The following is a 27,844-nucleotide window of genomic DNA, read 5'->3' as shown; positions in this document are numbered from 1 at the left end:
CTGGAGTGCATTAGCAGCTTCCTTCATTCCTGGGGCTCCCCGTCGGCTCCTTCCCATCCAGCAAAGCTTCCTTCCTGAGGTCCCTGGAGATGGTGGGCTTTGCTCTAGTCCAGAAGAAGGTTCCCTTCCCATAAGGAACACCCTGCGGCTCAGGGGCAGAGCATCTGCTTTGCGTGCAGAAGGTCCCAAGTTCAATCCCCAACAGCATCTCCAGGTAGAGCTGGGAGAGACCCGCCTGAAACCCTGGAGAGTCGACAGAGGCATCAATGGTCTGACGCAATATAAGGCAGCGTCCTCTATTCCTATTCACAGAGGAGGGCCAGGATCTCTTCTCGATCGTCCCAGAGTGCAGGACACAGAATAACGGGCTCAAGTTGCAGGAAGCCAGATTTCGACTGGACATCAGGAAAAACTTTCTAACTGTTAGAGCCATACGACAATGGAGCCAATTGCCTAGAGAGGTAGTGGGCTCTCCGACACTGGAGGCCTTCAAGAGGCAGCTGGACAGCCATGTGTCGGGAATGCTTTGATTTGGATTCCTGCATTGAGCAGGGGGTTGGACTTGATGGCCTTATAGGCCCCTTCCAACTCCACTATTCTATGATTCCTATTTCAACCCTTTATTCGGAAACACGAGGACTAGAATCTTACTTTACATTTAGGGGAAGGATCGCCGCTATTATGTTAGAGTACCTGCTTTGCTTAAAGAAGGTCCCAGGTTTGGTCCTCAATGGCATCTGGGACAGTTTGTGTTTGGAAAACACACTGGAACTGCCATTGTGTCGTTTAGCATGGACTCAAAAGCAGTACCACTGTGGATCCTGCAATTTGGCTCAGAACTCCAGAGCAGCCGAGATCCCTCTAGGAAGCTATGCCCAGGCAACACGTCTGAGCTGCAACTCCCCCTCCTCTCTCTCTCTAACATACACAGAGTTCATGTCCCCCCCACTTCATCAGTCAGATCTGCACAGATCAGAGTGAAGCCCTAACTAACCCTGACAGCCCTTTCCCTACCTGGAGCCAGCACTCTCTCCTCATTAGCATCGGCTAATTGGAAGGATAAACGCTCTGCCAAGGTGCAGCTCCCAGCAAGGACGCCGTTCCCTCGGTGGCTCAGCTAGGAGCTTTTGCAATCCCACTCCTCCTTCTTCCTCCCCGTTGTACACACACACAACCCCAACATGCTGCAGGCACAGCACCCCTTGCCACATGGGAGGGCAAACCAGGGCTTGGATGCACGCTGGGAAAGGCCCCAAGAGCTTCCTGGGAGAATCCAGTCGTCCTTACTGGGCATGCCCTGGCAAGCATACCTCTTGGCTCATCGGGGTGCATCCCCTTTGGTTTCTGAGCTGAAGGTGACCAAAAACCCATCGAATCCAGTTCCACAAGCGGGACCATCCACCTCAAACGCTGTCCCTGATTGAAACCCTGCTGTCTAGACCACAATGTGTGCTGCCAACTAGGAAACCGCAGGAATGGCTCTGGAAGACTCAAGTTAAGGGAGCCGAGTTCAGACTAGAGAAGAGGGCTGCTGACAGCCATGACGCACCTCCACACAGAGAAGTAATACCCCCCAGAGAATCCAACTCAGGGGGCAAGCAACTAGGGAAGGCTGTTGCCACCATGCCCTTCTCCTGGGCTTCCTGGTTGCTTTCGTGAACAGAACACAGGCCTAGACAGAACTTTGGTCCAACCCAGCAAGGCAATGCTTGCATTTTTTTATTGCAAGGGAACCCATGAAAAGCCTCCCAGCAAACCAACGTGAGCCAACCCACCCCAGAGTCACTTATCAATGTCAGCACAAGTTCCTTCCCAGCCTGAAGGATAAAAGACACACCCTCGCCATACATTTGAAGCCCGTGGCTTCCCTGAACTCAAAAAAGAGCCCCTTGCTGTGTTACAAGAGAGCCCCTGCTGCTCAGGACCCAGACAGGAGAGTCTCCACCCCGCCTCACCCCACCCTCATGCACTCATCCTGCACTCGGTCCCAGCAGGATCCCCAAAAGCAGCCCAGCCCACAAGACAAAGCAGCGGCAGAGCTGGAGGGCAGGCAGAGCAGCAGAGGCTGGGAAGGTGAGCCAAAGGAGGGACTGCGCGGTAACGGCGAGTGGGCGGCCATCCCCCTGAAGAGCCCTCACATGCAGCTTACCAGTGCTTGGTGGGATGCTTGCTCTACTGTGGCTATAGAGCCAGATGCACTGGGCTCTAAGGCATCTAAGGAAAGGTCTATGTTTTCCTAGAGAGGACGGACAGAGGAGGCGTGATTAGTGGCCTGTCAGGCTACAGGTTACAGTTAAAAGGTAACCAGAGAGAGAGAGAGAGAGAAGGGGATGGGAGGGGGGAGAGGCAGTGGTCAGTGCATTAGTTGGAAGAGAATCTACAGGGCAAATCTCACACGGGCGCAGCAGGGGTTTCCCTGGGTAGCCCGGGTGTGTGTGTCAAGACCACCACCCTTTCCCACCCCACCACCCCAAACACAGACAGGCAGAATCCTACATGAAAGGAGGTTCCTGCTGTCTGAAGAGCTGGGGGTCAGCCAGACTGGAGCCACTACAGGCAATCCATGCATTCGGGGGGGGGGGAGATCTCCTTGCGTGGTCGGAGGGTGTTGCCTACAACATGTTTTTGGGGAATATGCCCATCCTTATAACGCAGGGCTTGCCCAGCAGATATGGCAAATCAGGCACTCTGCAGAAATTAAAAGCAAATTCCTAATTCTCAAGGACAGCCGAGAGAAACTTAGAAACATCTACCCTAACTGCGCCTGCCTCCCTTCCCAGCTCTGTGCCACCCCACTCTAACAAGCTCCAGATTAGTCCAGAGTTGCCTGAAAGAACAGAGCACGGGAGCCGAATAAAACTTGGTTTGGCCTCTGTAAAAGAGGCGCGTTCAGATTCTAGGGCCTGAAGCCTGGGAGTAGGCAAAATACACAGCGCTCAGAGCGAATGGGATATGGGATATGGGAATGAACCAGAGGGCCGCCTTCCCCTTCTACTGAGCGCTGGGGGTGGTGGGGGAGAGGAGAACTGAGAATGACAGATCCATCAAATGGAAGGTAAGCCCTTCCACTTAGGATGTGCTAAGTGGAACCTCTACATCCAGAAGCAGTCTATCTCCAAGTGCCAATTCCTGGGGAGTGAGGACTGCTTGTAGGATCCCACCAGCATCCCCCTGGCTGCTTAGTAGACCACTCTTCCCAAGCTGGTGCCCTCCAGATGTTTTGGACTACATGTCAATGACCCCCAGCAGCATGGTCGAATGATACCGGGGTTGTTAGGAGTTACAGTCCAATCTGGAGGGTATTAAGAATGGCTCCGTGGGGAGGGGGGATGACGACTCAAGGAAACCCTTGCTTCTGGGAGGTGGCAGCTCAGACACTACTGATTAGGGTTAATGAGGGTGTCTAAAATGAGTCTCCACTCTCGTTGGTTTCAGTCAGCATCTGAATTAGGGTCTCAATGAGAAGGTACTGCAGAAAAAGGATTAAGCCAGATGACAGAAATATGGGGGGGGGTCCCCCTGCACACTGCTTGGGCACTGCCCTTTCCATGCCCCTGCAGCTGGGAATGGACTCAAGCACTGCCTGCTGCTTTGGGATGAAGGGATCAGACTGGCACTGCCCAGTGGACAAGGGAGCCAGGATAGATACCTCCTTGTATCTCTCCAGCTCCTGCACGAAGGTGCGCTCGTGGAAGAGTGTCTGCAGCCGCTCCTGGGCGTAGTTGTGGCACAGCTCTTCGAAAGTGGCCCCGCGACTCTGGCCGGCCATCTCGGGGTTCTGGAAGCCAGGAGTGTCCACAATCATCATGGAACACAGGGATCGCTGGCTGGATTTGAGAGCCCTGCGTGGACAGAGAGACAGGGAGGGGGATTTGAGGATTCAGGGGGGCGGAGAGTTCTTTCTGCCCATAGGCATGAACTCAGCCCGGGGTTGGTCATCAGTATGGCTGCGTTCACATCATACATTTAAAGCACACGGCTTCCCCAAAGAATCCTGGGAACTGTAGTTTACCCCTCCCAGAGCTACACTTCCCAGCACCATTAACAAACTGCAGTTCCCAAGATTCTTGGGGGGGGGGCAGAGTCCTGTGCTTTAAACATATGGCGCATACTCAGCCCATGTTTTCAAGCCCATATCAAGGTGCTGGTTTTAACCTATGAAGCCATACATGGCTTGGGACCGCAGTACCTGAGGGAATGCTTCTTCCTGTACGAACCCACCTGGGTCTTAAAGGCATTGTCAACAGAGCCCTCCTCAGAACACCCCTCCTGCTGAAATTTGGAGGGTGGCAACAACAGAGGATTTTTTTCCCATGGTACCCCCCTCACCCCAGTGTCCGGAACGCTCTCCTCAGGGAGCCTCGCTTGGAGCCTACTCTGCCTCTTTTCAAGCCCTAGACGGAGAAGACTTCCCCTTTTCTCCAGGCTCTTTAGCTCTAAAAGTTTTAATGGATTATTGCCTTTGCATTGGGGGCGGTTTTAGTGTCGCAGAGGTCATGACTCGTTTTTCACTTTCAGCGGGTGGTTTTTAGTGGTGTTTACAGATGCATTTTTAAAGTCTTATATTCTTTGTATGGCATATTTCCTAAATGGAGATCTTTATCCCGGATGATATCCTGAACTGGATTTGAATCGATTGCACATGTTCGTTGCTGCTGTGCTAAACTGTTCCATAATATTTTTAAAGGTTTTTTTTTCATATGCAGTTCTGTTAACAGTTTTTATTGTATTGTAATTCGCGTCAGGATGCCAGATGGGGAAAGCAATTTAAAAATGAAATTAATAACAATAGGTTGCATCCAATTAAGTTCTACTCAAAGGTGGTGGTTGTTATATGCCTTCAAGTCGATGACGACTTATGGCGACCCTCTGAATCAGCGACCTCCAAGAGCATCTGCCGTGAACCTCCCTGTTCAGATCTTGTAAGTTCCGGTCTGTGGCTTCCTTGATGGAATCAATCCATCTCTGGTTTGGCCTTCCTCTTTTTCTACTCCCTTCTGTTTTTCCCAGCATTATTGTCTTTTCTAGTACAGTAGGGCCCCGCTTCTTGGCGCCCCACTTTTCAGCATTCTGCTAATACGGCACCAGCGGGGCGATCAGCTGGAGGGGGGCTGGAGCTCCCTGCACTCCAGCTGATCGCGCCAGAGGAGGGGATGATCAGCTGTAGTACGCTACAGCTGATCTCTTCTGGCGTGATCAGAGTCCCCCACTTGAGCTGATCGTGCCAGAGGAGGGGAAGATCAGCTGTAGCGTGCTATGGCTGATCTCATCTTCTGGCCCAATCAGACTCCTGCTTGAGCTGATCACGCCCAAGGAGTGGAAGATCTGATCTTCTCCTCCTCTGGTGCAGTCAGCGGTTTAGGTTCCAGACCTCCGCACTACACCTGATTCGCTTTTTGCCGGGGGTCTGGAACCTAACCTGCCATATGAGTGGGGCCCTACTGTAGATTATGTCTTCTCATGATGTCTCCAAAGTATGATAACCTCAGTTTCATCATTTTAGCTTCTAGTTATACTACTACAAGTAGACCCACTGAAATTGATTGACCCAAATCAGTTGTGCCTATTAATTTAAATGGGCCTACTCTGAATAGGATCTAGCACTGGGCACAACCCAATAGTTTTGCCTGCACTGCAAATGACATAGAGTCAGTCTCTGTGTGTGTGTGTGTGGGGGGGGTGGGAGTTGAGTCCATCACTTGGCTGATCATCAGTGCACAAAGCAAGCAGACTGACTCCAGACTGATTGTCCATTTAACCCTGTGGGAGCCTCCTCTGACTCATGGTGACTCCCCAGGTCCCCCTCCCCGGCCCCATCACTGAACCTGGACCTTCCGCAAGCAAACGCATGTGGCTTCTACGCTGAGCTATCTTGCCACTCCCTGACAATCCTGACCAGAATCTGTCCTACGAGCAGAACAGCTTGTTCTCGAGGACTGAGAGAGGCGCCAGTTCACTAGTCAAAAACATTTGCCGGGAAGAACAAAGAGAGTGCATGGAGTGGGTGGGGGCTGACGGGCCCTCCAGATGTTGTTGGGCTACAACTCCCAGCAGCCCATGTGGCCAATCATCAGGCATGATGGCAGCTGTACTCCAGCATTACCCTAGAACCTTGGCCAGCCAGAGGGTTCAGTTTGGCCCATGAGGCCATTTTCCCCAAAGCATGCCCACTCATCAATCAGCTGATGTCTCTCATGACTGGTGGGAAAATGTTTTTTGGGGCCTGAGATCTTGACAGTGACGTCAACCGGAGGGCAGGAGGGTGGGATTCAATTCTGCCTTGATTGCAGGCGCCTGTTCCCAGTAGGGAACAGGCACTCACAACCAAAACAGGATTTAACCCCCCACACAATCAACTGACAAGCCGAGGGGAGGTGTTAAATCCTGCTCAGTTTGGCTGCGCATGCCTGTTCCTTGCCAGGAAAGAGGCATGCACAGCCAAAGCAAGGTGGTTTTTTTTTTTGCAGGCAGCAGCTGTGAGAGGGACTTCTCCCACACATAGCAGATGCTTGACAAATGCAGGCTCCTTTTCCCCCTCCCCATCACTTGATGGACAGGCGAGAAAGGAGGCTTTGTCAGCCCTAGAGGAGCACTGAGCACAGGGCTGACAAAGCGCTCCTTTCTCCCCTCCCTATCGAGCATTTCGCAAGCGCTGGCAGCAGCTGGCTCTCAGGCCACTCGGGAACCCTGCAAAGGATCTTGACAGGCGGGTGCTACAGCCCACCTGTCAATCACATTACCATCTGACTGGCAGGTGGATTGCCCCACCCACCTCTCACAGTTGGCCCATGGGGTGGGGCCAGATTAAAAACAAGAACAGGTTCCTCACCCCTGCCCTAGAGAAAGAATTCCTGCCAATTCAGGCTTTGTCCTTCCACATGCAGCTGCATATGGCTGTGGAGAGACAAGGAAGCCACCTGCTTGGTGACCATGCAATGCCGGCTGGGTTGGTCCAAGGGATGAGCCCCTCCCTCCCTCCCTCACGCACACACCCCTTCAGCTCTGCAAAAGCAGCACTGCAAGGCAGTAACAGAAAAGTGGTCCAAGGTGTAAAAAGCTTTTCCTATCATTATCAGCTCAGCTAATGCACTCAGTGTCTGGAAAGGTGAGATGCATTGATGGAGCTCGTTAAGCATTTGCAGACAGGAGGGGGAAGGAAAGAGGAGAGGGGGGGTTACAACTGGGTTACAAGTTGGGATCATCCAATCTGACTCTTCCACAGTTTGTGTCTGTTTCTCATTTTTACAGTTTTAAAGTTAGTTCTCTGCATTTCCACGTCCATTTGCAACTTTCATATTTTTAAAGTCCTACTGAGAACTCATCAGTTTTTTAATGTGAATTTCACCTAATACACACATTTTTCTGCAAATTTCCCTGATACGATCCTTCTTTGCATATCTTTTTCACAAATATATGTATTTATATGACACTTTACCCTAGTACAGCCTTTCCCAACCAGTGTGCCTCCAGATGTTGTTGGACCACAACTCTCATCTCTCCTGACCGTTGGCTATGCTGGCTGAGGGTGATGGGAGTTGTGGTCCAACAACATCTGGAGGCACACTGGTTGGGAAAGGCTGCCCTAGTATATGCATTTTTTTGTACACGTTACTTGGCTGGAAAGATGCATTACAAAAAACCGAGAAGTATGAATTTTGAAAGACGGGTGCGTTTCAGTTCACATTATCGGAAAGGGCAGATCTGGTCGGTTCGCCGGCAAATGCAAACTGAATCAAATTTCTCCCCTGTCCCTCAGAAAGTGACACCACTGGCCCATCTGTACCTGTTCAGGAGGGAGATGAGCAGCGTGAAGAGTTCTGAGTACAAGCCAGAGGCAAGAGCCTCCAAGCACTCCAAGGCAGACGTCTTTGAGCCTGGAGGAGCAAGAGACAAGAGGCCCTTCAGTGAGGAAGACGCAGGAACCCCTTCCCTGAAACGACCCCTTGCATAGTCAGAAAAGCAAAAATGAATTGGCGTGCATCAAAAGAGCTCAGGACGTTTTTGCTAGGCTTTCTGGACACAGAGAATTCACAGCAAATAGATGTGATCCTACCTACCTCCTCTTGCCAGCAGGTTAAAAGAAAAAGGACTGGAAGTACTTACCATGGACACTAGTGGTCACATCCACACCAGACATTTTAAAACAGTCTTATACCACTTCGACTATCATGGCTTCCCCCAAAGGACCCTGGGAACTGTAGTTTGTTAAGGGTGCTAGGAATTGTAGCTCTGTGAGGAGTCTCCTCTGACAACTCGCAGCACTCTTAACAAATTGCAGTTCCCAGGATTCTTTGGGGGAAGCCACAGCTGTTAAAGTGGCAGAAGAGTGCTTTAATGGTATGGTGTTAAAAGCAATATCCAATCCGAAATATAATGGAAATTAGGGAAAGTGGTCTTCAGAGGGGAAAGACAGATATCCAGATATACTTTCCTCAGTCCTCCACTACTAATGTGATGTAGTAATGGATTTAGGCTTGATTTCCATTTATTAAAAGCACATTAAAAAAACGGTTGCATCTGTACTTAATGTTCTGATGTGTGTCTGCTCCAGACATCCAACTCCCTTTTACACATTTTGTTTTCACCTGTTCAGTCACTTACTACATGTAAAATGCACCTTTTTATTCATTACGGAACGCTGTACTGTTCTGTATCATTGTTATGCAAATTAAAATTTCTTAAAATAAGAGCATGGGTTGTACCCAAAGTTAGTCATACTCCAAGTAGACTCATGAAAATTAATGGACTTGACTCATGCAGGTCCTTTAATTCCAATGAATCTACTTTGAATAGGACTAACGTTGACTTACATTCAACTTAATTCTACTCAGAGAAGACCCCCCTGAAATTATGTTATCTCATGCTCATTAATTTCAACAGGTCTCCTCTATGACTAAAATTGGATACAACACTAATCTGTGTGTGTGTTTGTATATACTGTATATTATTATATATCGGCTACAACGTACAGGTGGCTCCTCATCTATGGAATGCACTCCCCAGTGAGGTCTGCCTGGCACCTTCATTGACATCTTGTCGGCCCCAGGTAAAGACTTGTCTTTTTCCCCCCAGACATTTGACAGACTGAGATGATGCAGTTGTGTTATTAGCATGTTGCCAAAGCTTTCTGCAGCTGTAAGGGGATAGCTGTGGCTGTTTTGTTTTGTTGTTGTTATGTGCTTTCAAGTCGATTGCGACTTATGGCGACACTATGAATCAGTGACCTCCAAGAGAATCTGTCATGAACCACCCTGCTCAGATCTTGTAAGTTCAGGTCTGTGGCTTCCTTGATGGAATCAATCCATCTCTTGTGTGGCCTTCCTCTTTTTCTACTCCCTGCTGTTTTCCCCAGCATTATTGTCTTTTCTAGTGAATCGTGTCTTCTCATGATGTGTCCAAAGTATGATAACCTCAGTTTCATCATTTTAGCTTCTAGTGACAGTTCTGGTTTAATTTGTTCTAACACCCAATTATTTGTCTTTTTTGCGGTCCATGGTATGCACAAACCTCTCCTCCAGCACCACATTTCAAATGAGTTGATTTTTCTCTTATCTGCCTTTTTCACTGTCCAACTTTCACATCTTTACACAGAGATCAGGAATACCATGGTCTGAATGATCCTGACTTTAGTGTTCAGTGATACATCTTTGAATTTGGGGACCTTTTCTAGTTCTCTCATAGCTGCCCTCCCCAGTCCTGTTTTGTTTTATGGAATCACACATTGACTTTTGCTTTTAACGATGCTGCAAGGCGCTTGGCGACCTTCAGGTAACAAAGTGACTAATAACACTAATAAAGAAGAAGACTTGTTAGTCGCTTACTATGCAGATGCCACCAAGCAACTTACAATATATGTAACAAACAGAAATACACTGTAATATTGACACACATTCATTGTATAGACACACACACACATACACACACACAGTTGTGTGGGCACAGGTGTACTGAACCCCCCCTCCAGCCCAACTACTGAGGCCTCCCCCTTGCCCGCTTAGCTCACCTGAGCCATCCGCCAGCGCAGCTTCTTCTGGCGCCTGGCGGAAGGAGGTGGATCTCTGCAGGGTCCCTTTGGGCTGATGCTTGAAGATGGATGAGGAGAGCTCTTCCAGCGTACAGCCCAGCAGGTAGGCTGCTTTCTGGGCCCACTCATGGCGAGCAAACTGCTTCCTCCCAGCTGAAAAGAGAGGAGAGAGTTGGAGACACACACACACACACACACACAGGTCAGAGCCAGGAAGAGAAGAGGCTCCCTCGCTGGTCCCTATAGGGGGGTGGGGGGTGGGGAGGCAGGGGGAGAGAGATTTCTGGAAAGGACCCAAGGCTCTTTCCAAAAGAGTCGCAGCACCATATGCAAGTCAACGCTCATCCTTCCCTGGTCAACAGAGAGTTCCCAGGCCCCCAGTCACAACGTGGGAGGAGTGCTGGGGAGGAGAGGGGAACGCCTTCGAGGGACACAGCAAGCACCTAATTCTTGGCACGAGGGAGGACAGGAAGAAATCCCATTAGGTGAGGGGGACCGGGCTTTATCAGGGCTTGGCACAGCAGGACCCAATGCTTGCCCTTGTCATTATTCACCATGTACAGAATTAAAGAGAAAGAAGGCGCCAGGGGTGGGGGTGAGGGGGAGAAGAATGTGAGGAGGCAAAAAAAGAGAGATAATGAAAATGTATTTCGGAGTCTGATGAGAGAAGATTGGAGGTCAACAGTTTAAATGCTTCTGCCAGGCTAATCCTGGCAGTGAGCCACTGCAAGAGGGGTGGCTGGGGGGGGGGGAGAGAGGAGAGGGGGAGAATAGCAGAAAGGCAGCCCTCTCTCTGCCTTGCCAGAGAAGAACCGTGGGCAGGCAGGGAAGAGCGTATGGAGAGGCAATGGGATAATTAAAGAGAGACAAAAAATGGATTCCTCCATGTGTGTGTGTGTGTCCAAAAGAGGGAGAGATTTCCCCACCCCAATGACAACATGGTGGCCCTTTCCATTTGAAATGTGGAGCAAGAGAGACGAGTGCCTGCCACTTCCACTGCTGGTCTGTGGCACGCCAGGGCATTCCCAAGACACCTCCTTTTTCTGCACCGAAGAAACATCGCCTCCCAGTAGCTTTGGCAGTTCAGCTGTCCACCCACCCCAGCAACCACACGTCCTGGGGTCACAGAGGGACACCCACCACCTCTTACACAATGGCCTGAGGACCCCACCGCCCCTTGCTGCACTTGAAATTGCTTCCTACAAACGCCAATGTCGTGCGGATACCTGTTTGGACATCTGGAGGGTTTATATCAACTTAATACGTTTAATTTCAGATGGAAGTACTGATGGTTATTGTGTTCGTAATGCGAGCTGATGGTGTTTTTGTCGCCGTGGGTTATTTTTCCTTTCCCGTCTTTTTTTTTTTTAATATTGTTTTCCTTCCATGTAAAATTTGCTGTCTTTAAAATTAATTTTTAAAGCAAAACAAAAGCCGATCGGGGGAGGGGGCCACACAGGGGAAAGCTCATACAGAGATACCAAACAGCCAAAAGATGCCCAGGAAAGGGATATTTCTCCTTTATGTAAGCTGGGAAGGACCCCCTGCCTGAAACCCTGGAGAGCCGCTGCCAACCAGTGTAGACAGTACTGAGCTAGATGGACCAACAGTCTGACGTAGGTGCAAGGCAGCTTCTGATGTGCCTGACTAGCTTCAACGGTGGAGTTTCTGCGATGACCTGCTGGATGCCCTGTGCCAGATGAGCCTGATGGTTATGTTTGCAGCTACGCAGGAGGAGAGGCCTAGCGGTTATCTGTTTGTTTTTTGGGGAAGGGCCTGTAGCTCAGTGACAGAGCCCCTGCTTTGCATGCAGAAGGTCCCCAGGTTCATTCTCTGGCAGCATCTCCAGGTAGGGCCCCGCGCCCTCACACACACACGCCTATATATGAAGCCCTGGGAATGCCAGTGCCAGTCAGGGTAGACCATAGTGAGCGAGAAGGGCCATTGGTCTGACTCGGTACCCAGCAGCTTCCTGTGTTCTTAACTTGACCCAAGCCAAATGCCTGCGACAACAAGAAGAGCATTGTGCAGAATATGCTCAGGCAGGGGTGGGGGTGAGGAGAGAGGGCGAAGAGGAGACAGTGGATCTTACTGGGGTGAGGGGGTGTGCGTAAGGAAGAGGAAGAGAGCTTTACCTTCGTCGCCGTCTGCATTGCAAAGGGGACAGCATGCACCATGCAAACACAAAGAGAGGGCAGTTAGAACACAGCTGCGACATAAAACGTTCCTGCAGAGACATCAGGTGGGACGCAGGCACGGACACACACACACACGCCCTCATGAGACAAATCAACACACTCCGAAGTTGCAGGGTTAAAGCTATTTGGTAACCACATCTGAGATTTGAAGGAAGGGTGGGATATGTATCACAATTTGCCCCAAATGGCTGGGTGGTAAGGGGCATCATTCCAGGTTTCAGTGGGGCAAGGGGCAAGATAGGGGAAGGGCAAGGAGAGCACCTGCTTTGCATGCAGAAGGACTCAAGTTCAATCCCCAAGGGCATTTCCAGGCAGAGCTGGGCACGTCCCATGCCTGAAACCCTGAGGAACAGCTGCTGCCTGTCAGGGCAGACAATACTGAGCTAGATGAGCTAATGGCCTGACTCAGGGTAAGGCAGCTTCCTAAAGGCCTGCTCAGGATTAAAAAAAAAAAAATGCAAGGAAAAGCAACCACCTTCATGAAAAACGTTTGCTGCGGTTCCTGATTATGCCAGGTGACAAGCAGAGATCTCCTAGCCATTGAGGAATAACCACAGGGAATCTGGAACACAGGGATGAGACAGGCCTCCCATCATGGCAACTTTGCCAAAAAAAGGGCCACATCCTCTCAAAGCCAGAGGTGCTGACAGCTCTAAGCATCTGACTTGCTTTTCACTCTGGGGCAAGGAGTATATTAAATGTGGTCCATGCTCCTCTTCCAAAGCACAAGGGTTAGCAGCAAACAAGCCCCCCCACACACACACACTTGCTAGCACCCAAGATGCACAGCTTCTCTCCAGAGCGGCAGCTGCAGCACTGAACCCTGTACTGTGCTGCCCTCTTCTGGCTATGGCTGAGTATGACTGCAGACTCTGGGTGAAAATACAGAGGTACCATTTTCACTTCAGAGCAGTGGGGAAGGTTTGGAGGCATCTAGAGATGCAATGCTTAATTTCTTCTACTCTCCTCAACTCTTTTTCCCCCCTTTCCTTTTGTGTCATGTCTTTTATACTGTAAACTGATAGGCAGGGACTGTCTTGCTTGCTACTAAGCTTCTGTAAGCCTTTTCAGAGTGAGGCAAAACATGATTTAAATCGGAGATGCTGTTAGACCAGTGGTCCCCAAGCGTTTGCCCCCCACGGACCACTTGAACATTTCTGATTGTTGTTAGACCAGTGGTCCCCAAGCGTTTGCCCCCCATGGACCACATGAACATTTCTGATTGTTGTTAGACCAGTGGTCCCCAAGCGTTTGCCCCCCACGGACCACTTGAACATTTCTGATTGTTGTTAGACCAGTGGTCCCCAAGCGTTTGCCCCCCACGGACCACGTGAACATTTCTGATTGTTGTTAGACCAGTGGTCCCCACGCGTTTGCCCCCCACGGACCACTTGAACATTTCTGATTGTTGTTAGACCAGTGGTCCCCACGCGTTTGCCCCCCACGGACCACTTGAACATTTCTAATTGTTGTTAGACCAGTGGTCCCCACGCGTTTGCCCCCCACGGACCACTTGAACATTTCTGATTGTTGTTAGACCAGTGGTCCCCACGCGTTTGCCCCCCACGGACCACTTGAACATTTCTGATTGTTGTTAGACCAGTGGTCCCCACGCGTTTGCCCCCCACGGACCACTTGAACATTTCTGATTGTTGTTAGACCAGTGGTCCCCACGCGTTTGCCCCCCACGGACCACTTGAACATTTCTGATTGTTGTTAGACCAGTGGTCCCCACGCGTTTGCCCCCCACGGACCACTTGAACATTTCTGATTGTTGTTAGACCAGTGGTCCCCAAGCGTTTGCCCCCCACGGACCACTTGAACATTTCTGATTGTTGTTAGACCAGTGGTCCCCACGCGTTTGCCCCCCACGGACCACTTGAACATTTCTGATTGTTGTTAGACCAGTGGTCCCCACGCGTTTGCCCCCCACGGACCACTTGAACATTTCTGATTGTTGTTAGACCAGTGGTCCCCACGCGTTTGCCCCCCACGGACCACTTGAACACTTCTGATTGTTGTTAGACCAGTGGTCCCCATGCGTTTGCCCCCCACGGACCACTTGAACACTTCTGATTGTTGTTAGACCAGTGGTCCCCAAGCGTTTGCCCCCCACGGACCACTTGAACACTTCTGATTGTTGTTAGACCAGTGGTCCCCACGCGTTTGCCCCCCATGGACCACTTGAACATTTCTGATGGTCTTGGTGGACCACTGAAGAATTTTTCTTCTGCCTGTCGCAGCAACTTCAGTGTGCTATGCCAGATGTGGTGTGATTTTTAATTGTATTCTTCTTGCGTCTTTCATTTCTTACATCATATATTCTTGTCTCACAATTTGCATTCCATAGAATTCAAACTATAAAACAATATAAGAAGTAAGAGAAACCAATCAATATGAACATTTATGCAAACACACCACGGACCGCCTGAATGAAGCTGTTATCCACACATTGGGTAAAGTTACATAAAACGTGGATACGCGCAGAGGTGTCTAACTAGGGCTTATCAAAATTAATATCTACATGCTACAGCTTGTTGGAAAGGTAAAAGAGAACCCTAGGATTGTCTAATACACTTTAGTTGCATATCTGGGTCAGGTAAAGTGTCATATGCAGCAATCCGTACAAAAATGAGGAAAAAAATCAACTTTTTTTCTTGACATATGGCTTGTACCATAAAAACAGTAACGGGTATGGTTGTTATTACAATTAGTTATTTGTATGGGAATTCATTGGCTTTCCAACACAAACATTTTAAATGGGACACTTCATTCACACAGTATAGCTTAACTTAGAAAGTTTTTTAAAAACATGGCGTCAGCCATCTTGATGACATCATAAGAAGCTTAAGCAACCAGTCAGAACAGGCTGTCACATGAAAATACAATCCAGAGGCATACGCCTTTCAAACAATCATAATGAAGTTTTTGCCTTCTTATACGATACCAATTTTTGATCCGGCCCATGGACTAGGGGGGTGTTCAATCAGAAAAATGGCCTGGTAGGCCATGTTTGGCCCGTGGGCTGGAAGTTCCCCACCCCTGCCCTAAAGACAAGCCCAAGCCCAACTCGGTGTCAACAGAGCCGCACCTGGTACCCAAGCAGGGTGCTCTCCATCTCCCCAGCTCATTACCTTTGGTCGCCCCTGCTGCCCCCAGGTGATAAACAGCCCCCAGGACGAGCCAGAAGGCCTTCTGCTCATCACTGGAGATGCCCATCACTTTCATGGCTGCCTGGAGCTTGCTGAACTGCTGGGCTGCCTTCTGTTTCTCCTCCGGCTGCAGCAAACACGAAATAAAAAATGAAGAACAAGGTCAATCAGCCTGCGCTAAAAAGAAAGAAAGAAAGAAAACTGAATGCCTTTTTTCAATTACCGCTCAATAAATGCCATCTGCAACAGGGTGAAGGGGGCGGCTCCTTGTGCTGGCTTACCTGGCACAGGAGGGGGGAGGCAAGATCCGCAGGCCCATCACAGCCTTCTCAAGGGACACACACCTCATCATACAACTCACGGTGGGAGCATGAATAGCGGCCCCGTCCAACTTTTAATTAACAATCAACATGGAAGTCCTCATGAACTAGGGTAACATTTCCTGGTGCTAGTTTAATTTTTCCTAATTTGTCCCACAAAACTAGTCAATTGGATGTTTTACATTGCAGGATTCTTTTCATTTCTTTTATTTAATAACATTTATACACCGCTTACTAAAACAATGAGCTCTAAGCTGTTTACAATAAACCGTCTAAAACAGGGATTAAAAATACCAGTAAAAGCAAACATTAAAAACAAGTTACATAAAAATACAATAAAATCAGTAATTCTAAAACACTAAAACTAAATATCAAGGTTGCATGCTAAAATTACATGCCTGGGTAGCCTCACTGGAACAAAAAGGTTTCTAGCAGGTTCCGAAAACAATACAGCGGAGGTGCCTGCCTACTATCAACGGGCAGTGTAGCTGCTGCAACACTAAAGGACTGATTTCGTCCAAGTGCAGAACAAACATGGTGTGGCACTCGCAAAAGTGCCAGTTCTGCAGATCATAGTACTGGAAGGGACCTATAAGGTCATCAAGTCCAACCCCCTGCTCAATGCAGGAATCCAAATTAAAGCATCCCCAAGAGGTGCCAGCTGCCTCTTGAATGCCTCCGGTGTTGGAGAGCCCACTACCTCCCTAGGTCATTGGTTCCATTGCCCTATAACAGTTAGGATGTTTTTCCTGATGTTCAGTTGAAATCTGGCTTCCTGTAACTTGAGCCCATTATTCTGTGTCCTGCACTCTGGGACCTTTCCACCCCTTCGACTAAGCTGCCTTACCTTTGAGAGAGGCACAACCCCGAAGACATTTTTCTCCGCCAAGTGGTTGAAATGAAGCTCTGTCCTGGGGTGAAGAGGAAGCAGCAGGAGTCAAGAGAGTACTGGAGACATCAGCCCCAAACAGAAAGGGCCACTTTGCCCTCCCCTCCAGTTGGGGACACACGCTTCAAGGACACACGACCCATGCACCAAAACAGGGGTCATGTTTGCTTGCACGAGCCCTGCCTGTTTTGATTTCCTTCCAGCTGTCTCCATAGGATACTGACTTACAAACCAAGAAGAAGGGAATGATGAGATGCATATTTTCTTGTAACATGCCAAATAACTACAAGGTTTGCATTTTCCTTATTTTTTCTTTTGTTATATGGAACCTTTTTAAAGCTTTTTGCATGTAAATAATTTCTTAAACAAAGAGATATTATATTTGCCAGAGGCAGACAGGATCTCTCCATCTCTCCACACCCCAGTGTTTTGTATTTTGATAATCAGTGGGTGTCTGTCATAAGCAATTTTGGGAGCAGCTCACTATGGAAAGGCGGGATATAAATAAACTAAAATCAATCCATCTCTAAAGTCATCAAGGAGGACAAGCCCTCACTTCAGGGGTGGCTGGCGGGGCTGGGGTCACCTCAGTGGAGAGAGACCCTTCCAGCGTATATGCTCAGAGGCATTTGAGTGCATCCAAAACAGATTCACACATGCAGATGAAGCCTCTCAATGAGAGAAGCTTGTCTCACCGCAGAAGGGCACTTTTGATAGTATGAATGCAACGCAGAACAGGCTGGAGGCACACCTTCCTTCCTTCCTTCCAACTTTCTGTCCCAGCCCCCATTTTCGAGGAAGTTGGAGGGTCACCTCAACAATACAGCCAGGCATGCATCAGCCCAGTGTCCTTACCGGAGGGCGTTGTCCGGACAGGCCAGCAAGTAGTAGAAAACATTGAAGGTGGCCTCGTTTGCAGGGCGCTTCACAACCCTGAGTTTCTCCAGCAGCATCGTCTGAGGAATGTAATGAGAGAGAAAAGGGCTGCTTGGCGCAGGGCTAAAGCACATCCATTTCGGCCCCCAAGAACCTCCTGTGGAGGGCCATCTTCCCCCCCTCTACCTCCCTCTTGTGCCATACTAACACTGCTGGTTAATTTGGTGAACTTCAGCAGGATGTGATCCTGATTTGGGACTGCTACGATGGCATGCTCTACGAGTTCTCCCTTTCCCCTCTAACCATGAAATGGGCCATAGCTCAGAGGCAGAGCACCTGCTTTTGCATGCAGAAGGTCCCTGGGAGGGAACCCTGCCTGAAGCCCTGGAAAGCGGCTGCCAGTCAGAATGCACAATACTGAACTAGAGGGACCAAGGGCCTGACTCAATATAAGGCAGCTTCAAGTGTTGCTATTTAAATCAGCCCTTAATTCAGAAACCATGAGGACTGGAATCTTGCTTTATTTTGAGGGGATGAGCTCTGGCTCAGTGGCACAGCACCTGCTTTGCACGCGGAAATTCCCAGGTTCGATCCCCCAACGGCATCTCCAGGTAGGGCTGGGAAAGACCCCCTATGCAAGACCCTGGCCAGCCACTGCCAGTCTAGGTAGACCAGGGGTGGCCAACGTGGTGCCCTCCAGTTGTTGGACTCCATCTCGCCTCAGCCCTAGCCAGCACAGTCCAGGGTCAGGGATGATGGTAGCTGGAGTCCAACAACACCTGGGGGGCACCACGTTGGCTAACTCTGGGGTAGGTAACACCAAGGTAAATGGACTCAGCACTCTGAGTCGGTGTAAGGCAGCTCCCACGGGTCTCTTCTACGGGAACACCACACATGCCCATAAAAATCCCTGCCTGCCCCTCTAGCGATGCCTACGAGGCATCAGCATATCCAGAAAAATGCAGACAGACAAAGATAAGAGAGAGATGGCAATTAATACAGGCGACCGGGGTGGCTGTTGCCTCCATGTCACTAGGGCAGTGAGATCTGCTCCAGGTTTCACTCCCAGCTTCGAAGGAGCTGTCCAACGTGCTTCTAGCTCCTTGAAAGTTCAGACTGAAACTCAGAGCGGACTCCACTGCTCCACGAAGACACCAGCCGCCACTGCAGGTGGCGGAAGAGCAACCCACACAGACACCCACAGTCCTCACCTGCACAGAGGCAGACGCCACCTGCCCAGCCTGGTCGAAGTCCAGCGAGATTATCTGTGAGAAGCGGGTAGCGTTGGCATTCAAGCTCGTGCTGCTGTTGCCAAAGGCCTCCAGGATGGTGTGCAGCGCCTGCCACTTCTCCACTGCCAAGGCACAAGTGAGGAAAGCATGCAGGGACAGGCCACAGTCGTGTCTGCTCATGTACATGTAAACTGGCCGGCAAGCATGTGTGTGTGCACCACCTCCCCGCCCCCTCCACCGGTCATCTCAGGGGCCAAGGAGGACACTGAGCAAGGCCTTGCCAAATGGCCACATACACAGAGGAGCTATCCTAGACTGCGGCGCTGTACCACGCAAAGTTCTCGACTCCGAGTGAGGTACATTGTGCAAGTGTGCAAATGGCCAGAGAGTTAGCATCACTGTGAAATGTTGCGTCGATGGTGTCAAATGGGCAAATTTCAGAGGAGCTGTCAAGCCAGGAGGAAAAAGGAAGGGTCCTGGCTGCTGGAGGTTGAAGGGATGGGAGGACCCACTCCAACAGCGCACAGCAGCCAGCAAACCAAAGAGCAACTGGGATCAGTGTTTCTCCAATGGAGTAAGCGGAGGGTGGCTGCGGCAGGTTTCAAGGTGCATTTGAGAGTGGAGCGACAGAGACAGAGAAGAGGGACAGAGAGACTGAAGCCCTGGCCAGGTCAGTCCAGGTTTGATTTTGCCTCTTCGATTATACCAGTTCAGCTCAACTTCCACCTGCCAGCTCTTTCATCTTTATATTTATTTGTTTTATTGATTTATTACATAGCCAAAGCTCTCTGGGTGGTTTACAACAATTAAAAACATTGAACTTTATGAGCTGCCGCCTCCCCCTCTTCTACTTTACACAACGTCATGTCCAAGAAAGGGGCAGCAGGGGTGTTTCTGCAACCATCCCCCTCTCTACGGAAGGCCCCTGCTCTGCGGAAAGTCCCAGGCTCAGTCCCCAATGGCACCTCCGGACAGAGCCGGGAAGGACTCCCTGTCTGAAATCCGCAAGAGCTGCCACAACTCCATACAGAGAGCGCTAAGCTAAATGGATTGATAGTCTGATCAGGGTCCAAGTGTCCCTGAAGGGCCAGCCTTTAAAAGCAGGAAGGGGCTCCGGCCACTCCTTGCTGTTTGGCCCCGCTGTCTCCCCTGAACGCCATTTCGACTGGAGGAAGGGGGGCCCAAAGGCTTTCATGTGCTTTCCCAACGGCCGCCTCGGCCCCACCGGCCTCTAGAAGGAACCAGAGCCCCACCCAGCTACGCGCTCACCTGAGAAGACCTTCCCGGAGCTGCCGGCCACGGTGGCTAAGTACTGGGCCACATGCTGGCAGTTGGTGGTCTTTCCGCTCCCGCTGCTTCCCAACAGGACGATGGACTGGTCCTGGCGGCTCATCAGCATGTTGCGGTAGGCGGCCTGGGCCACGGCATAGATGTGGGGGGACGTGTCCTCCTTGCGGCACCCCTTGAACATGTGCATAACCTAGAGGAGGCAGCGGCACAAGGGCAACGGCAGGCGGCCTGGCTAAGACGAATAAAGCAAGCACGGCTTCCAGAACTGGGAAACCGTAGCTCCCCAAGAGAAGCGGGGAGGGAGGGAGGGAGAGAGAGCGCACCGCTCAGTGGCGGAGCCCCTGCTCTTCACTCAGAAGGTCGCCAGCTCAATCCCCAAAGGCACCTCCAAGTTAAAAGGGATCAAGTGGCAGGTGAGGATCGTTCTATGTATATTTGCTTTCCTGATAATAGTCTAATGTACATTTGTTTTTAATTGACCGCAGATTTTTAGCTGTGTTTTTCCCCAGTTTTATTTGTACACCTCTTGGAGAACTTTTTAATCAAGCAAAGGGCCATAGTTCAGTAGCAGAACATCAGCCTTCCATACAGAAGGTCCAGTTCAACACCCAGCATCTCCAGTTAGGCTGGGAATTTTCCCCGGCCCACAATCCTGGACAGCCACTGTCTGTTCAGTGTAGGCAACACTGAGCTAAATGGACCAAACCAGCTTCTTATATTCCTGTTTAATTCAGCCGTCAATTCAGAACCATGAGGACTGTAATCTTAGCTTGTTTTTAACTGAAGGATAATGGCACCATGGTAAGAGCGCCTGCTTTGCATGCAGAAGGTCCCAGGGTCAATCCCCAATGGCTTCTCCAGGTAGAGCTTGGAGAGACCCGTGCCTGGCATCCTGGAGAGCCTGCCCCAGTCAGCCCAGACAGTGCTAAGGTAGAAAGTTCAATGGTCTGACTCGGTATAAGAACGCTTCTTGCTTTCCTAAGCGGCTCATGTTTTTTCTAAATAAATAAATAAATAGAATCCTTCAGTCCAACCTGGGGAGCAAAGAGTGACTGTAACAATCCCCCACATTGTGTGGGTGCTGGTGGTTATGGATCTACCTTCTTCCTCTCTCCTCCTCTCCCCCCCCCCCAAAGGGGAGACCCAAAGTCACGGCCAGGCCCAACAGAGAGTCTGCTGTGTCCCTCACCTTCTCGGAGTACATGGATGGAGAGCTGAGAGGGTTGATGACCACCGTGTTGGGCCCCGCGTAGGTGTGGATGAGGTTCCCGCCATAGCGCTGGCGCAGCGTGTGCAGGACGCTGGACTCGTTGAGATAGACGAGGCTGGCCAAGTCCTCCACACGGCCGCATGATGGAGGGTTGGCCTAGGGGGAGAGAGAACGACTGCGGTTAGGACCAGGAGTAACTCCAGCTTCTGCTCCAGGCGGGATGCTGCTGGCCCAGCCTCACGCCAACCTTTTCCACATCGTCTTCGTCCACCTCGAGCACGGCCCCGTCATAGTCCAGTTTCACCTTGACCTTCCCCTCAGGTAGGAGGCTGGCAGCATCTGTCTTCAGCTGGCTTGCTGTGTGGCAGAGATGCGGGACACAAGTGTCAGTAGTACAAAAGACACACACACGCGCACAGAGTGAATCCTCAGAGTCAACACAATACTGCCACCTTGTGGCGTGACCAAACAAAAAAAGGTTTGCAGCCCACATCTCCCAGGCTGCCCCAATTCTGCTCCATTTCCGAAGCTAGCAGCCACTGCGACATCCAGAGGCAATGAACTCAGAAGGTTAAATTTGTATTGCATTAAAAATGCATATATACACAGTGCCTTGCAAAAGAAATCAGACCCCTGACCAACGCTCTCATATTACTGAATTACAAATGGTACATTGTAATTTCGTTCTGTATTCCGTTCTGTATCTGTGGTGTAGTGGTTAAGGTGCTGGACTACGACCTGGGAGGCCAGGGTTCAAATCCCCACACTGGGCGACCTTGGGCCAGTCACTGCCTCTCAGCCTCAGAGGAAGGCAATGGTAAGCCCCCTCTGAATACCGCTTACCAAGAAAACCCTACTCATAGGGTCGGCATAAGTCGGGACCGACTTGAAGGCAGTCCATGCCTAATCCAGCCAGCCTTTTGAAACTCAAAATCAATTATTGTAAGGTAACATTGATTTTATGTTTGGAAATGTTTGTAAGAAACGTAAAAAACTGAAATATGTTGCTTGCATATTCAACCCCTGTGCTGCAGAAGCTTCTAATTTACACAGATATGTGTTTGGATATCCCAGTGTGCACAGTTGGGTCAATAATCAGGAAGTGGAAGCTGCATCACACCACCCAGGCACTGCCAAGAAAAGGGCGTCCCTCAAAACTCAGTGCTCGAACAAGGAGGAGACTTGTGAGAGAAGCCACAGAGAGGCCAACAATCACTCTGAAGGAGCTACAGAGTTCAGTGGCTGGGAGTGGAGTAACGGTGCACCAGTCAGCCATATCAAGAGCTCTGCATAACACTGGCCTGCATGGGAGGGTGGCAAGAAAGAAGCCATTACTCAAACAGTACCATCTGAAAGCATGTCTGGAGTTTGCCAGAAACCATGAGAGTGCCCCAGCTGCGATGGGGGAGAAGGTTTTATGGTCAGATGAGACCAAGATAGAGCTTTTTAGCCAAAGCTCAAAGCACTATGTGTGGCGCAAACCTAACACTGCCCATGCCTCAAGAAACACAATCCCTACAGTGAAGTGTGGTGGTGGCAGCATCATGCTGTGGGGATGCTTCTCATCAGCAGGGACTGGGCATCTTGTTAAAATTGAAGGAAGAATGGATGGAGCAAAACACAGGGAAATACTGCAAGAGAACCTGCTTGTCCACTAAAACACTGAAGCTTGAGAGGAAATTCACTTTTCTGCAGGACAATGATCCCAAGCACAAGGCCAAAGCAACATTAGAGTGGTGAATGTCCTACAGTGGCCTGTTCAAAGTCCTGATCTCAATCCCATTGAGAATCTGTGATGCTCTTTGAAAACTGCAGTCCACAAGTGATATCCAACCAACCTGAACGACCTGGAGCGAATCTGCTAAGGAGAACGGGCCAAAATCCCTCCGACACTGTGGGCAAAGCTGGTACATACCTACCCCAAAAGACTGAAAGCTGTTATTGCAGCAAAAGGTGGCTCTACCAAATATTAACGTGTGGGGGTTGAACACTAATGCAAGCAACATGCTTCAGTATCCTACTGCACACACCCCGGGGACCCACAGTCCCAGCTCCATGTTGCTGAGTGCTAAAGTAGAAAGTGGCAAGGCAGGAAGCCTCTCTCCAAACCATGATCTGGATGCTGGACCCCACGTCCTGGACCCCGCCTGCGCGAGTGCCCTCCACTTACCTAGGGAGAAGCCATCCTTGTGGACCAGCCACACTTTATCCGTCTCATACCAGGCCTCTTCGGCTGCAATTTGCTCCTCCGTCTTGGCCTGTGGGGGGAGGGGGGCAGATAAGAAACAAGAAAGGCCTCGTCACTACATCGGAGCCCCTCACACAGCGTTTGCCCACTTCTCTCCCTCACCACAGCAGCCCGGCACCATTTAGGCTGTGTACACCCCATACATTAAAAGACCATGGCTTCTTCCCCCCCCCAAATCCTGGGAAGTGTAGTTTACTTCCACAGAGTTGCAATTCACAGCACTCTTTTTTTTAAAAAAACAACAACCAACTACTACTACAGTTCCCAGGGTTCTTTGACGGGGAGAATGCACTTTAAATGTTTGACAGTGTGAATGCAACCTTTCTCACAGAAATTCCCTGTTCGTACTCTGCACTCCCCACAGGGCTCACTCTCTCTCCTGACTCATGCACAGATTCCGGGACACACAACACTTCCCGCCCCATATGTGTCATGACCTGGACCATCGCCACCACCACCACCAAAGTCTGATCAGGCTGGCTGGGTTTCATCTCCGGAGGAGCAAGTGTTCAAGAAGACCACAACTCCACAAAGACAGGGAAGAGCATGCGGCATGCAGGACTGCCCATACACACACACACACACCCAGAAGTGCAGGCAGCAGGAGGCAAAGAGAACAATGGGCGGAGCATGCAAAACCCTCAGGCCAGAACTGAACAGATTGAAAAGGACAAAGTGAACCAGGGACCTTTTCCAAGGATTGCAAATCTAAAACAGAAGTGAACTGAAACTCCATCAGAAAGCTTGGCCAACGGTTAGGGATGATGATGATGGGAATTGGAGTTCAGCAGCATCTGGAGGGCCGAAGAGGGTTCCCCACACCTGATCCAAAAAGGGTCACTTCACAGACTAGCCAGCACGGCCAATGGTTAAGAAAGGTGGGAGTTGTAGTCCCAAACATCTGGAGGGCACCTGGTTGGCGATGGCTGCTATAAACAGAACCAACTGCTGTGTGAGGAACCTTTGGCCCCACAACTCCCATCAGGCCTAGCAAGTGTGGCCAACGGGCCAGGGATGATGATGGGAGTTGTAGTTCAGCAGCATCGGGACGGCCACAGGTTCCCCACACCTGAACTATGTGCATGCAGGGGAGGGCAGCTTTAACAGCAGCCTTTGCTAGCCTGGTGTCCTCCAGATGTTTTGGGGCTACTGCAGCTCCCATCATCCTAGACCACTGGCTGTGCTGGCTGGGGACGATGGGAGCCGCAGTCCAAAACACCTGCAAGGCACCAAGTTGGCAACAGCTAGTCTACGGTAGCTGGGGGAACGTAGGAACCTAGGAAGCTACTTTATGTTGAGTCAGACCACCGGTAGCAGCTCTCCAGGGCTCCAGACTGGGTTATCACCCAGCCCTCCCTGGAGAAGATGGGGACCTGGGGCATCCTGCATGCAAAGCAGATGCTCTGCCACTGAGATACGGCCCTTCCCCTAGAGATGGGGAAGCAATCGCTGGGAGGAAGGGGAGGGGTGGAATGAATTCTGTTGGTGTGGTACAGCAAAACAGGGTCAATGGACTGTGGTTCAAATTCCCAGTGAAGCCTCCAAATTCACTGGTTGGCCTTGGGCAAATTTCACTCCTTCAGCCTTCTTTGATACACTGCTGTGGGGACAAATTAAAATAAAGCGTGTCCCCCACACATCCCCTGGAAAGGTACATCACTCCATCTAGAGGGGCTCTCCTTGATGCAGAGACCAACTAGGGAGGACTGTCTCAGAAGAAGCCTCCTTCACAGAAGCAAGCATGCACGCACACAGAGCTGCTTTTTACACACACAAGGGCTGTCCTTCCCCTCCCGCAAGCTTGAAGCCACAGACACCCACAAGCCACAGAGTTGTGAATGGAGCAGCCAAACCTGCGGCTGAGAAACAGAAGAAGCCAACCCAAAAGTGGGTGCTGGGGCATCATCTGCCTGACCCTGTGGGAGCCAAGAGGAAGGGAGCAATGGGATGGGGGTTAAATCTCTCTCTGGATGGTTGCTTCCAGCCAAGGTGGAAGGGACCAGCGGCACAGCGCCAACTCCTCCTCCTCCTCCTCCACCACCACCTCTCCCCAAAAGAGCACCTGACTCTGTAGTCTCTCCATCATGAGAAAAAGGGAAATGAGTCATGCAGAGAGGAAAAGTCTACTTGGTGACATACAGGGAAATTGGGGGAGGGAGGAGTCCTTGCAGCAATCAAGGCCACACCTTGCTTAACAGGGTAGCTTGCTCCGTCCCCTTCCCACCCCTCAAGGATATTTCCCACATAACTGCTGCCTTCCTCATGTGCAGGGATGCACCCTCCCCTCAACGGATCAAATGCGAGCATCTTTGTAAAAACACAGCAGACAAACGTGTGCCCCAAGACACAGGTCAACTGCAGGAAAACACAGGAAGCTGCTTCCTACTGAGCCAGACCACTGGCCCATCTAACTCAGTGTTGTTGCCACTGACTAGCAGCAGCGCTTCAGGATTTCAGACAGGGGGGCATTCTCAGCCCTGCCTAGAGGTGCCCTCAAGGACTGACACTGGGATCTTCTGCATGCAACCAGCCGCTCTGCCCCCATGCTACGGCTCTGTCCCCCAACAGCTGTTAGTCACCATAGTTAAAATGGAAGTGCTGTGTTTGGATTCAGTGGAACCCCCCCAACACACACACACACATACCCCTCAATGCCTGACCCTGGTAACAAACAGCACAAGGTGCCTCTTGCCTTCACACTCAGCTTGGGAGCACCCAGAGGCGCCTGGATGGGCCAGCGCTGAAAACAGAATGCCCAGCCCTCTGCTTTGCTTGTGTGGTGTAAGCTTCTCCTCTCCCCCCCCCTTGGCCGCCTCCTCACCCCACACACAAGAAACCAGGGATGGGGAACCTTTGGCCCTCCAGATGGTGCTGCACTGCAACTCCCGTCGTTCCTGACCACAGGCTATTCTGATGACAGCTGATGGGAATGGGAATCTAGACACATCTGGCGGACCGCAGATTCCCCACCCTGCCCTAGAATAGAGTCTACCGAGGTGTAACTGTTCCCCTGCCAGCCTCGCCCCTTTCGCTGTCTCCCTTTCTGTTGGCCTGCAGCTTGCGAGCGCCTTGGGGCAGGGACTCATCTTGATACCCCACTCTGTTGAAGTGCTGCCTGCGTGTACGCCTGGTGCCAGACACAGTCAACAAACAACAGTGACAGTAACTTTAGCGGAAGGTTGCTGCTGTTTGCTCTCCGGGCCCAACAGGATGAGGCATCCCCTCTACACACACACACCAGGCCAGAGCGATTATTGGTCCCTGGGGAAGAATACAGCTGGGCATGCTGATTCCCCAACTCTCATAGGAGGCTGCCTTATACCAAGTCAGACCATTGCTCCATCCAGCTCAATATCATCTACACTGACTGGCAGGGGCTCTCCAGGGTTCTGCATGAGGGTATCTCTCCCAGCCCCACCTGGAGATGCCATTGGAGACTGAACCTGGGACCTTCTGCACACACAGCAGGGGCTCTGCCCCAAGCCTTCAGGAAGGTGCTCCTGAACCCTCACTTCCATCATCCGGAGCTCTCTCTGCGTTCTTTGCATACAGTGGGGCTGGCAGCGTGCATGTGAGTGAAAGGAGGTGCAGCTGGGACCCTGACTGAAGGCTGTGGGTTTCCCCCCCCTCTCCAGGTACCTATTTAAACCCGTGCCAGGCAGCCTGAGCACCAGATTCTGGCCTATAAGGCATTAATGGAGTGTGCCAGCTTACTGGTGGGGAAGAAAAGTATAGTCGCTGGATGATTTCAACATGATGCATCTTCACGGAAATTCAGCTTGTACTACTGCAGATCACTCTCTGCGTTATCCTCAAGGATAATGGGTGTTGTGTGGGGGTGGAATGACTGTGGGTGCTCCCTGGTGAGAGGAGGGATCTCCAGGGGTGGGGAGTGTGTAGCGTTGCCCCACCTTTTCGTGAGAGTATAAGTTTGGGTGGTAGCAGCAGAAGTGGAAGTGAGGCTGCTACCTGTACACACACACACACTCATGTGTTTGGTGGGTGGGTTGGGTTGTTTGTCTTCCTGGAATATTTGTGTTTTAATTGATTGAAACTTTATTTTTACCCCGCCCTTTTTCCAAACTGGAACTCAGGGCGGCTTACAAATAGAACTACATGTAGTTAAAAACATTAAAAAAACATACAATTAAAATACAATTAAACTATGCAATTAATCTGTGAGTAGTGACTATGATTTATTCTGTTAGTTATTTTAGGTTATATTAATGTTTTAAGGTTTTTTTAAAAAACGTTTTGTATTGTCTTAAATGTGTAATTTGGTTCTTGTAATTATTGTTAATGTTAAGATGTTAATGTTTAAGATGGTTTCTTTTAAATGCTTTGAATTGTTTTAAATGTGTAATTTGGTTTGATTTTTCCCCCCAACATTGTAAGCCGCTGAGAG

At 50.4% G+C, this 27,844-nt stretch overlaps 1 protein-coding gene across 12 annotated transcripts in view; it reads right to left on the bottom strand.

Annotated features, from left to right (window-relative positions):
* MYO18A (myosin XVIIIA) overlaps window positions 1-27,844 on the bottom strand; it is a 150,295-nt gene that overhangs the window by 70,359 nt on the left and 52,092 nt on the right. For 11 of the 12 annotated variants that reach the window (XM_061604630.1, XM_061604634.1, XM_061604633.1 and 8 more), the window contains 13 exons: window positions 23,362-23,449; window positions 21,439-21,548; window positions 21,171-21,347; window positions 19,961-20,171; window positions 18,671-18,813; window positions 17,439-17,539; window positions 16,542-16,605; window positions 15,357-15,501; window positions 12,160-12,171; window positions 10,004-10,177; window positions 7,784-7,874; window positions 3,650-3,842; window positions 2,150-2,236 (listed from right to left, as the gene is read on the bottom strand). In XM_061604630.1, coding sequence (XP_061460614.1) covers window positions 2,150-2,236; window positions 3,650-3,842; window positions 7,784-7,874; window positions 10,004-10,177; window positions 12,160-12,171; window positions 15,357-15,501; window positions 16,542-16,605; window positions 17,439-17,539; window positions 18,671-18,813; window positions 19,961-20,171; window positions 21,171-21,347; window positions 21,439-21,548; window positions 23,362-23,449 — 1,596 coding nt within the window. The remainder of the gene's footprint in view (window positions 1-2,149; window positions 2,237-3,649; window positions 3,843-7,783; window positions 7,875-10,003; window positions 10,178-12,159; window positions 12,172-15,356; window positions 15,502-16,541; window positions 16,606-17,438; window positions 17,540-18,670; window positions 18,814-19,960; window positions 20,172-21,170; window positions 21,348-21,438; window positions 21,549-23,361; window positions 23,450-27,844) is intronic. The other variant, XM_061604632.1, reaches the window with a different exon arrangement.

Source organism: Rhineura floridana, chromosome 21, assembly GCF_030035675.1.
Source record: "Rhineura floridana isolate rRhiFlo1 chromosome 21, rRhiFlo1.hap2, whole genome shotgun sequence".
NCBI lineage: Eukaryota > Metazoa > Chordata > Lepidosauria > Squamata > Rhineuridae > Rhineura > Rhineura floridana.
This window is presented reverse-complemented; position numbering and strand designations above follow the sequence as displayed.